Source organism: Bactrocera latifrons, unplaced genomic scaffold (genome assembly GCF_001853355.1).
Source record: "Bactrocera latifrons isolate USDA-ARS-PBARC rearing strain unplaced genomic scaffold, ASM185335v1 scaffold_141, whole genome shotgun sequence".
In the NCBI taxonomy this organism is placed as follows: Eukaryota; Metazoa; Arthropoda; class Insecta; order Diptera; family Tephritidae; genus Bactrocera; species Bactrocera latifrons.
Window position 1 is genome coordinate 812,797 of NW_017534864.1, and position 12,532 is coordinate 825,328.

The 12,532-nt window shown below is 36.8% G+C and overlaps 1 protein-coding gene across 2 annotated transcripts in view; it reads left to right on the plus strand.

Annotated features, from left to right (window-relative positions):
- Positions 1-8,905: 8,905 nt before the first annotated feature.
- The window catches only part of LOC108965520, a 4,323-nt gene continuing 696 nt past the window's right edge, over positions 8,906-12,532 (plus strand). The window contains exons 1-6 of one of the 2 annotated variants that reach the window (XM_018927997.1): positions 8,906-9,315; positions 9,436-9,634; positions 9,700-9,893; positions 10,105-10,267; positions 10,324-10,432; positions 10,504-10,685. In XM_018927997.1, the coding sequence (XP_018783542.1) occupies positions 9,565-9,634; positions 9,700-9,893; positions 10,105-10,267; positions 10,324-10,432; positions 10,504-10,685 (718 nt within the window). In that variant the 5' untranslated portion in view covers positions 8,906-9,315; positions 9,436-9,564. Of the gene's footprint in view, positions 9,316-9,435; positions 9,635-9,699; positions 9,894-10,104; positions 10,268-10,323; positions 10,433-10,503; positions 10,696-12,532 lie in introns of both variants that reach the window. The other variant, XM_018927998.1, reaches the window with a different exon arrangement.

The following is a 12,532-nucleotide window of genomic DNA, read 5'->3' on the forward strand; positions in this document are numbered from 1 at the left end:
AAGAGCTCTCGTTCATTGGTCGCATAGATTTCCTCTGTCTGAGACAGAGTTCTCGAGATCATGGTGATGGGTCTGCCGTTTTGCGACAAAACAGCGCCTATGACATGGGAAGAGGCGTCCGTTGTCAGATCAAAGGGCTGCTTGTAGTCTTGGTAAAAGAGCAGTACATCCTCTGATGCAAGAATCTTTTTAATTCTACCAAAGGCGTTAAGTGCTTCTTCATCTAATGTTATTTCGATTTTCCAAGATTGGTTAGCACCGATATTTCCATTTTCCCCACGCAAGTATTTTGTTAGGGGCTTTGTAATCGCAGAGTAGTCCTTTACGAATCGTCTGTAATAGCCGGCCAATCACAAGAATGAGCGTAAGGCTCTCAAGGATTTAGGGACAGCGAAGTCCAAACTGTCCCTGACTTTATCGGGGCATGTCTTTATACCTTCTTTAGACACTGTAAAGCCCAGAAAGTCAACGCTTTGAAAAAATTTGGATTTGTCAGCGGACACTCGCATGTTAGCGGCATGAAGTCTGTGTAGTGGCTGGTCTATGTCCTTTGCATGTTGCTCAGCACTTTCTGAAAAAATTATCACATCGTCCACGTAAACATGGCATATTTTACAGATTTCTTCTCTTAATACGTCATCGATAGAGCTCTGGAAGATGCTGGGCGGATTTTTTAAGCCAAAAGGGAGCCTACAGAAACGTACTTGCCGTTATTGACTGAGAATGCTGTTTTCTCCCAATCCTTTTCAGCTAACTTAATTTGGTGGATGCCGGACTTGAGGTCTATTGTTGAAAAAAGCCCGGCATTTCCAATATTAGCCAGAATTACAGAAGTATCCGGAACTGGATACTTGTCACTAACGGTTTTGTTGTTCAGTTTTCTAACATCTATCACGAGTCTGGACTTCCTATTGCCATCTTACAACCCAAATCGGGTTATTATAAGGAGAGCGGGATGGTCTTATTATACCATCACGCAAGAGGTTCGAAATCTCCTTATTGACAAACTCGGCTGAAGCTATGAGGTATGGGTAGCTTCTTGAGTAAACCGGAAGGTCATCGGTGGTCCTTATTGTATGATATTGGTGTTATAGGGTAGAGCTTCATTAGGGTCCGCGAAAACTTAAGCATGTTATTGCAATAATTTAAGAATATCCAACTCGCTGACATTTGTTTCTATTAATTTATTCACATCCGGGCAATAGTGATACAAGAGCCTTTCCTGTCCACCATTATAACTAAGAAACCCGTTTTTACAATCTATTTTACCGTTCACTTCGGTTAATAGGTCAAAACCTATGATACCGTCGAAAGTGTCTAGGTTGGGTAGGATAAAAAATCTAGTATTTTTTTTAAAAATGTTGATGGTACAATATTTGTCAATTTCAGTGGTGCCGTGGAAGGATTTGACTGTAAAGGTGCGGTTTGCGGGTTTGATTCCCTTTAGATCGTTGCGATATTTTATGTAACTCTTCGCGGCACCAGTGTCGATAAGGAATTTGATACCTCTTCCCCCGATTGTCCGCTCGATGTAGGGTAGGAGGGATTTTGCCATAAAAAATTCACCTAGTCATTTGCCTCGTTTTGGTATTCGACTGGTTTAAATTCTTAAAAGGCATTAAACCTGACTATAAACATAGAAGACAGCTAGAACCAAAAGAATACATTTTAAATGAGATCATATTCGCAATTGTACATGCACACATATGCATTTAAAAAAAACCGGCACAAAGTCACTCCGAAGGTGGAAAATTTTTATATTAGCTATATGAGGGCTAAGGGATATATTGGTCTGATTCAACCCATTTTTAACATACAGACAAATATAAGAGAAGGATTATCCTTTAATTTCAGTTATATATATGACGCATTGACCGACATTTTGTATCAAAATTCAATTATAGGTACCGGGGTCTAAATATTGGATTTCAACAATTTTTGGTCACAAGATAATCACTGTGGTATACAAATGTAAGAAGAATAGCAAGTACTAAATTTTGCCGAAATCGGTTGGTCGGATCCTGAGATATGAGATTTCGCCAAATTGTGGGCTCCCATTAAGCGCTTTTATACCATCTTGGTGGTAAAATTTAATGTCTCAGGCATATTTAGTTATTGATTTATCGGGCTTTTAGTAGAATGTGGAGTGAGCGGGGCTATCTTTCGGCATTTTCACACTGCCCGTAAAAGTTCTCGTAAGATTTGTACTAAGCAAATTTTAATATTGTAGCTGAAGTGGTTTAGGAGATATGTGCATTAAACTGGTTAGATACATACAGTACATGGACCATACATTCAATGTTTTGGTAATGTAAACAATGATTGCATCATTGACGGCCAAACATATCTTATAAGGCGTCTTGTTGCTCGGCGATCTGGGTGTGAGACTGGATGAAGGGTCTCGATTCGCCGCCTTAGTTTTTGTGGACGGACTACAGGACAGTATGGACGTACTGCACCCGTAGATACATACATATGTCGTAGTATATTGCAATGTCCGTGGTATTGCTGTTTATTTTGCGTAGCTCTAATGGTATATTCGAGCTGTTGAGTAGTTGTTAAAGTTCTGCATTATTGATTTGAGCGCATGCAAGTTCTTCGGATGTAATTGCTGTGTGAATGGCATCGACTCTAGATAAGGCGTCCGCAACGATATTGCTGGAACGGGATATGTGGTGTATATCAATGGTGAGCTGACCGATATAATCAAGTCGTAGAAATTGCCATGGTAAAGCGTGTTCGGGCTTCTGTTTGAATGCGTGCATTAAGAGTTTGTGATCAGTGTAGATTGCGGTGTGTCGTCCATCAAAAATATGACAAAAATATTTCACTTCTTCGTAAACTGCGTTGAGTTCACGATCGGAGGTCGATCGTTTTTGAACAGATGGTGCAAGTTTGCGACTAAAGAATGCAAGCGGTTGCCAATGTTCGCCAATAGGCTGCTGAAGCGCGGCACCAATTCCACATTCAGATGCTTCTGAAAAGATGGCCCACTCGGATGGTTATCCGGGTGTGCCAAGAATGTTGCGTTAGCGAGAGCTTTCTTGCAGTTTAAGAATGCTTTTTCAAGCGATGACGAAGAAAGTCGATGATAACTTTGACTCGTTCCGCAAGTGGTTTTATTCCATGGGCGGCTATTGTATGCCCTAGGAACTCGATTTGTTGAGACCTAGACATGTTTTTTTTGTGTTGATGACTAAGACATAATGTTGGAGGTGTTGAAAAACGATACGCAAATGTTGTGTGTGCTCTGTAGATCATTCGATATGCGAAAACGAAAGGTAGATCTCGGGTTATGGAATGGTATGGTATGGAACGTTAGTTAAGACGGCGGTAATCGCCGCACGGGCGCCATTCGCCACTTTTTTTGGGCGCCAGATGTAGAGGCTATCTGAAGGTCTTGCAATACCCAGGTTGATCATCTTTTGAAACCCAGCTTTCGCGATTTTTAGTTTGCAAAGTCTTAGTATATTCGGCAAGCAGTTGTTCAGCTGATGGAGTTTGATCGATAGTCACGCTGCTCGTTTGCGAGGGTAGACTGAAACTTTGGAGAATGTGTCCACTAGAAATTGTGTGTGTAAGTGGCGGGCTATGATGAAGAGGCGTTAATTTGGTGAGGAAGAGGCGCTTTCCGGCGCTTACGTCTCTCTGGTGCGTTTTCCGCTTGCTGGTAATCAGGTGTGCATTTTTGGGCCAGGCTGCTGGTGTCGTGAAGGTAGGATTCGAGTCGTGATTCGTTATAAGCGATGTTGCAGCTGTATTAAGCCCTCGCGAAGATTGAAGAACTTCGTGTAAACGATTCGCAGCTTCCCTTAATGCTTGTAGTTCGGCCGTACGTTGTGCAACCAAATATGCGCGCATTTGGTCGGGGATATGTGAGTGCCGCCTTGCTCTTAATACATCCTCGTCTATGTCTAAACTTCGAAGGTGTCGAAGATGTTGGGAGGGCGTTATGTCGCCGAGACACTCACCCTCCAGAAGTTGACACCTCGCTCGTGACTTTATGATTGAAGAAGTGGGATTCTAATTGCTCGCACTAGAAGATTGGCCTGCAGGGCTAGAATTGTTTCCCAGTAACATGGAAGGCATTTTGGATAATATTTAATTAATAATATGATATCAAATATAATATAAATAAAATAGCCTGGTGTCACTTTCAACGTTGTGGTACGCTATTGGTAACGAGCCGTTTATTGTAAATTCCACCATTGATCCAAGATGACCGCTACAGTCCTCGTCGGGGTCAGCAATTGTGCAGTACTAGTTTATTAAAACACTTCTGGGCGACTTGGTAACCAAAATCCAACTGGCAAATGAACTTAGTATTAACCTATCAATGTATGAATTAATAATCTGAGTGTCGCCACATATACATATAACTCTGTATCTATCTCGATTAGTTTAAGTGATACGTACAACTGTTAGGTCAACAAAACTATAATACTCTGTAGCAACTGGTTGCAAGAGTATAAAGAAGCAAACATTCGGCAATATTCATCCTCAACACAACTGGGCAAACTAGTAGCTACCACAAATAATAGATGTATTGTCCATGAAAACGGATGAAAACTCCGCTCACTCCCCATCTAATGGCACTGTTCAAAACTACAAAAAGCGCGATAAATCAATAACTAAATGCGCAAGAAACGTAAAAATTTGCCGCCGAGATGGTATGACAAGGCTTTATAGGAGCCGGGGTAAAAATGAGCGTGGCACTGGCCACTTTTTGGTGAAATCCTATATTTCGGGACCCGACCGACCGACGTTGTGAAAATGAGTGAAAGCGGACAATAACTACACATGATTCCCGTATATCACAATTTTAAATTTCACTTGATTATTTTGCGTTTCAATACACACATCAAGAAACAATTAATATAACGGAATTGAACTTTGCACGAATAATAGGACCGTAGTACCTATAGTTAACTTTTTTTCGAAAATATCGTCTGAGGTATTGTATATTTGAACTTCAGCAATAGTACTTCTCTGACAATGATATGTCTGCATGTCAAAAATGGGTTGAATAGGACCAATACTTCCATTAGCCCCATATATCTAATACATATAAAGTTAATCGAACTTCCGGGTGACTTTGTACCGCATATATCGTAATATGTGAGTTATCTCAATAAAAATGGGCTAGCGTGTTTTACTCATAACAGCGTATCTTTGTGAATAAAATGCAATAGATAAATTTGAGCGGTAAATTGGCTTACTGCCTATATAACTAATATCAATTTCGAACATCCGGTTGACTATACTTTGTATGATTTTAGTATGTGACATGCTAATAGTACTAGGTATTGGGAAAAATAGATAAAATCGGGTCGATACCACCCCCAGTTTTCTCAGTTTGGCGTTTTACACCATAAAGTGTTTTCCTGGCTTTGATTCTTGTAAGTTGCAAGAGTATGAAATGTTTGGTTGCAGCACTTCCTTACTTGTTTTAAACAAATTTATACATACATGTATAGAAGTAAATTTATTATTTAATATATTCAGTGGCAAAGTCTGAATGAATGAGGAAACGCTGGATGCATTATCAGAAATAAAAACTGAAAAGTTGAGATTTTAGAAAAAGGTTGTTTTACGAAATGTTCACAGATATATATTTTTGTTTATCTATCTATTTATAAAGTTACTTGAAAATATATCATGCAATCAGCTCTTCCATTTCTCTGCACCCAATATATCCTATATTATGATTTCCGACTTTTCACCTGTCCTTAAATATTTTAATTTGATCAAAAAGTGTGATATCTAAATGGACAAATTTGCTTGAATATTATGTGGTTTACCACCGAAAATGAATAGAATTGGTTTAGAATTCGGTCTAAACCTCATATCCCTTATATAATGAATTCCAATCTTCTGGTTGACGTTTTCCGCATCATCTCAATATATTTTATTTAGTTTCTGCAGTTAAGTTTAGTATATGTCAGATATATCTCATTTGAAGATGATTTTTGTATTATTTTCGAAGAAGGGAAGTGAAATATGGAGGGTAAAACCAAGTGACTTGTTGACTTTCAAATTAAATTAATCTGATACCAAATTTATTTGTAATCAATACCTGAAAGTATTCAGTTGAATTTATCCTTGCAAATTTCAAGAATATAACATTTTTAATTTCAACTGAACTTAGCCATCCTCCTCTTAATTAGTGGTATAAAAGCAAAAAAAAGGTATGCATAATTTTTTTCGTATAAAGCGGCTAGCAAAAACGAAAACTACAGAAAATTCTTGGAAAGTTTTGCCAAGAAATCATGTTTCTAAAATTAAGTCATACTTATTAAATTGTACTCAAAAACCTATAGTTTTAAAAATAACAGCATGCCATGCAATTAAGGCAATAATAGCAGGCTTTTGTAACTTATTTGTTTTTTAACGTGGCTGAGACAAAAACAACGGTACTCTTACCACACTAGTGGTCTGCGTTGAATAAAAAAATAGAGTGTTCTAAAAATTTTTTTTTCAAGTTTTAAATAGTTTTCGATAAATAAATTATAATGGAAACATTATAATCTATAACACTGTAATCCAAAATAATCCATATTTTGCTCATCCTGAAAATATCTCACTGGCAATGCTTTATGATAAGAGAAAAGATGTTCGAGAAAGAGCCATAAAAAAGATACTACATTATCGTGATAAAGTTTGTGATCCGACTAATCTAAGGGTTTATGATAAAAAAACACGCAATAAATTTTGAATACTCAGACTCCATTCTCAGCAAACATTCCATACGAACACTTGTTGCAGTTTACTGAGTATGATGATCCGCCGCTTCCTGACCCAGGGATTCCATGTCATACCCAAGCAACTGAGCGTTGTGTACAGCTTCTGACAACAGTTTCCCGACGCGCTATTGCAAAGAATAGAGACGATATTATGGCCGTAACTATAGAAAGTCGTACTACAACACCACGCATGGAATCCAAAAAGACTTTAAAACCTAAAAAAAACTAGAAAAGATTCTCAGTCATCAGCAAAAAAAACCAATGTCTGTAACTTGCACCACAAAAACACTTAATTTTTGGGAAACTTAATTACAATAATAAAATTTTATTTTCGATCCACCGTATTTTCCACAATTTTAGAATTTTTTTCTTAAATATGGGAATATCTGTATGCTGCATACGTAGTAGAAGCACAAACTATCGTTATAATCGATGAAACCAAGCACAATTTTCCGGATCGCTTCTTAGAAAAGTATAGTTTTTTGAGTACAATTTAATAAATATGACCTCAAAATCTAAGGTCGCTCTGCGCGAACTGGGAATTAATTTTAGACCTATGGATTCTTGGCAAAAGTTTCTTAGAATTTTCTGTAGTTTTCGTTTTTGCTAGCCGCTTTGTTGGTTTTTTTCCACCCATACAAATCGACCCGGCCTAATGCATAACTTTCCAGAAGCAAAATATATAATATCGTAAGTATTTTTTTACATAAGGCAATAATTATTTAATGTTGCTGATATCGATAATATCGAATTTTGGTTGAATCTCGTGTATATTTTGTACCAAGGAACGAAGGGAAAGTGGAAGACACTATAAAAAATATGCGAATATAAATGATCAGCGTGACGAGCAGAGTCGAAACCGATATCAGACAACTATAGGATATAGCTGCCAAACAAACTGACTGATATAACTCTTGTACGGAAAACGTTTTTATTTCGCGAAAATAATTAAACTTAGACTATTACCCAAGGCATTGCTACAATCTTCGAAGAAACTATACAAGATACGACAACTATAGCATATGAGGTGTGTTCAAAAAGTATCGCGAATTTTGAATTTTCGCGGGTTACGTATATTCGAATTTCGAATTTTTGTGGCGTTATGTTGGTACTCATGTCTCTCACTTATGCCGACAAGCTCGGTCGTTTTGAATGTTCATTTAATTGTTGACAGCTGCTTTGCTTGCACGTGTTTTGGATCGTCTTCGATTTTTANAAAGAACCTGTATCAAATTTTGTGTGAAAAACGAAATTAAGTGCGCGGATGCATTCCGAATGTTGACTGTGGCATACGGAGAAGCTACCTTGGACCGAAGCAACRYTTAWCGGTGGTACAAAATGTTCTCAGAAGGCCGTGACAAAAAATGGCTTTTGCACCACGATAACGACCCTGCTCACACGTCGTTTCTTGTGCGCGACTTTTTGGCCAAAAACAACACACTAATGATGCCGCAGCCACCGTATTCCCCAGATCTGGCCCCCTGTGACTTTATCTTGTTCCCTCTGAAGAGGCCCATGAAAGGACGACTTTACGCTTCTCTTGACGAGATAAAGACGGCATCGAAGGAGGAGCTGAAGAAGATAAAAAAAAATGATTTCTTGAAGTTCTTCGAAGATTGGAAAAATCAAGAAAATAATATTGTTATACCCTTTTATTTTACAAAATATGCTCCTGTGAAGGGTAAGTTGACTTTTTCTTGTTTATGCTCAAATTATCGTTTGCACGAATGGACGAGCAGACAGCCACCCTAATTTCAACTTGTCTCATCGTCCCGATTACAAACATTTGTGAACAAAACTATGGAGTAACTATATAGAAATTCAGAATCAGCCTTTCTATCTGGTTAATAAAGTTGTTCGCTTAATAAATTGTGCTTAAAAAACGTCAAAAAATTTAATTAGTATTTAGAGCGTTTAATAGAGTTTTCACTGTATTTCATAATTATAAATAATAAATACATATTATATATTGTTCCGGATGAGGAAGATTTGAAGGAAGTCGCAATCAGCTGCTTATGAACAACCAAATGCAACGCTGTCTTTTTGGAAAGCAATATAAAAAGCTTTATCGTACGCTAAATATATGCAACTTGTCCCGAGTATGCGCATAACGGTGGAGTAATCTATCCGTCAAAAGCTTTTGGAAAGAAGACAACTGCAAGAAAATACAAGCAAAAAGGAAGCAACACTATTGTGTACCCACAAGTATAACAATTCCATACCCACTTACCTGCTCAAAGTTAAAAAGTCGATTTTTCACACGAAAATTTATACGAACGTGAAGTGAATGGATGGCGAAAGTGAAAATAACAGTAGAAAAGGCCAAAGGACTAGGCACAAATAAACACAAACTATATTAATCAATAGTTTGTGCAGCAGTCACAATTTATATAAAATTTAAGTCCGACTCGTTGCACGAAAACAGATACTCATTTGAAAAAACTCAACCTTACGCACATACCCAGAAGTTAAGACGACTAACATCGATACTCGAACAATTCGAAGGCCTAATTATGTGGTGAAGAGCAACTTTAAACTTTAGGTATACGCGTATATTAGGTTAATCTTATAAGTAAGTAAATCCAGTAAGTGAAACACCGCTACCACACGCACATGTGTATATACCGTATCATACATACATATTATATACCAACGAGTATATTTGCTAATTTGAACGATTGTCTTTATCCAGTTAGTGAATTAAAAAGCATGAAAATTGCGAAGTAAGCAGCTCGCTTGGTCGCTCACCCCATTCCGAACGGTGCAACGAACGCGCTGTAACAGTGCATTGAATTGTACGTGGGCGACAATAATCCCTTAAATGCTGGTGCTGATGGCGAACAAATGGTCCTTGTGCATTTCCACACTCACATGGCTGACATTGCTCTCAGGTAAGACGCTCTAAAATTTCCTTAATAATATTAGCTGGCATTGATAATATCGGAAATTCCTTAAGTTACCAATTCGGTTCGGATAACAAATCTCAAAGTCCCTCACACGTACACTTTGGATCGGAATACTGAGCCTGATCCCCTGGTGCTGGATTGCGAGTACGAGGTAGAGCCGCGCGAAAAAGGATTCGTGTTAAAGTGGTTATTCAACAATCACTCCATTTACCAATGGATACCACAAGTAAAAGGGTTTGCCATGGTAAGAATTTGCTAGTTGATTTACTTGGGTATTTTAGAAATGTTATCGGTATGTAGTTCGATTTAATACAACACAATTCGATTTACACAAAATTTTACGTATACAAATGTCATGTAGATGTGTATAAAATAGAGCAAACAGTTGTTGCTTGTAGCTTAATCTGTAGCGATATGAAATCAGACATTTCAAATTAAATCCCAAATACTTCAAGGGCATAATGAAGTCCAAAATAGACACCAAAATATTCACCATGGAAGGCAGTCCTGGTGTTATAACTATAACGAAACCAGATTGGAATATGACTGGGGAATACACATGCACCGTACAAACGTTCGAATCCACAGATAAAAAAAGTGCCCGTCTTCAAATTGTTGGTATGTTTTTTGCTATATTCATATTTCTAAGCGATATTCACATACTATTTCAACAGTTCCTGAGTCCGATTTTGTGTTAGAAACGAAAATGGATGGAGAACAAAGTGTCGTAGATATAATGTGCGCGGTGCAAAATGTATTTCCCCAACCCCAACTTTCTGTAATGTAGGTGAACTCTGAATTCTTACTTCATTTTAGTTATTCAATTCTTCTTTTACTGTCCTGGTTCTTCGTAGGTTTGATACAAAGATAATAGACTCAGTTCTGACACACACTGATCAGAACTCAAGCGGTCTGTATAGTACGACAGTCAGAACGAGAATTCCGCGAGATAAGTTGGAATCGCCTACACCGATCTCGTGTTCATTTTTCCTACTTGGTACCACTTATACTAAGAGGAGAGAAACAATTTTCTATGGTAAGTAGAGGTAAGATTTTTTTTATTACATTCAAGGATTTTTAAAAATACATATAGGAAAAAATTTGTTAATGTCCAACCATCTCGACACATACACTTTTATGTGCAATTTATGGAATTGGAATCTAAACACATATACATAAAAAAGTAAGCCACACAACATCCATGAATGGAGACCCAACCCAACAATAATTGTATTACATTGATTGCATATTTTATAAAATATATGTATATGTATGTATGTATGCATCTCACACTTGAGCTATAAACGCAGAGCTAGGATATTTATTTAAGATTAATAATTCAAACAATTATTTGGTTGGGTAATCATATATTAATAAGTAAAACTCCATATTAAAAAGTAACAAAAATATTCGGTTATAATCAACAACTTAATTTAAATATTTGTAGATTACTTATAATTAGTTCAATTGATTTAATGAAATTCATATTTAGGTATTTGCATGTTTACTTTTTACATAGTTTTTTTTTAAAGTTATTATAAGTGTGATGAAAAACATGAAATTATGTCCGTAGATAGAATCTTTAAATAATATATTTATATTTGTCAACTTCACAATTAATAGTCACCAAATTCAATCAAAATAGCTTTATCATTATATACTAGTTTTCAAATTACCACACGGAGATTTTGAAATGGCTTATTTTATTATTTAGACCCTTTCCTTTTTTATAGTTTATTTGACAAATACTGCAAAAAGTTGATCAAAATTAATTGCTTCAGTATTATTGGGTTAGATATTAGACCTTTATTAAATAAAATGTTCTGCTTCAAGACTGCGGAACTTTACTTACTTTTACTCATAACTCGTGAACAGGGTACATTAAGTTGACAACGTCGAAAACCTTACAAAACATATATAATACATACATACGTATTTAAATGATCAGTAAGGCGAACTGAATCGATTTAGTCTGTCKGTCTGTAAAGATGCGCACTAGCCCCTCAGTTTCTAGATATATGTACATATATAATATATGAGAAATTTTGCAAACGTTTTTCTCTACTAAAGAAGCGTCTCATTTGTGGACTACATATATGCTTTGTATGCTGCTATGCAAACTGAAAGATCGGAATTGATTCTTTCACAAAGTTGGGCATTATTCGCAGAAATTGTTCAGATCGAGTCAATGTAGTTGCAATTGGCCGATGAAAATAAAGATCTTGTAGGAATCGAATGCATTACGTTTACGAAAAGGTTTAAAATAATGTAATTATTGCCATCAACGTTAGAACAATATGTAATTAATCTTGAAATTAAAATTAAAGATAGAACAAGATAGCTAAGTTCGGGTGTCACCGAACATTTTATACTCTCGCATCAAATACCGTATTTGTGTAAAGTTTTATTCCGCTATCATCATTGGTTCCTAATGGATATATTATACAGAGAAGGCATCAGATTTAATTCAAAATAGCGTTATGTTTACACCCATGTTCGGTACATGTCATCAGGGTGTTGAGAAAATATTATATACCGAATTTCATCGAAATCGGTCGAGTAGTTCATGAGATATGGTTTTTGGTCCATAAGTGGGCGACGCCACGCCCATTTTCAATTACAAAAAAAGCCTGGGTGCAGCTTCCTTATACCATTTCTGAAGTTTTTTGTTAGTCGATTAACGCACTTTTAGTGATTTTCAACATAACCTTTGTATGGGAGGTGGGCGTGGTTATTATCCGATTTCTTATCCGAAATGGATAAAAGAAACGACTCTATACAGTTTGGTTGACATAGCTATAGTAGTTTTCGAGATATGTACAAAAAAGTTAGTAGGGGGCGGGGCCACGCCCAATTTTCCAAAAAAATTACGTCCAAATATGC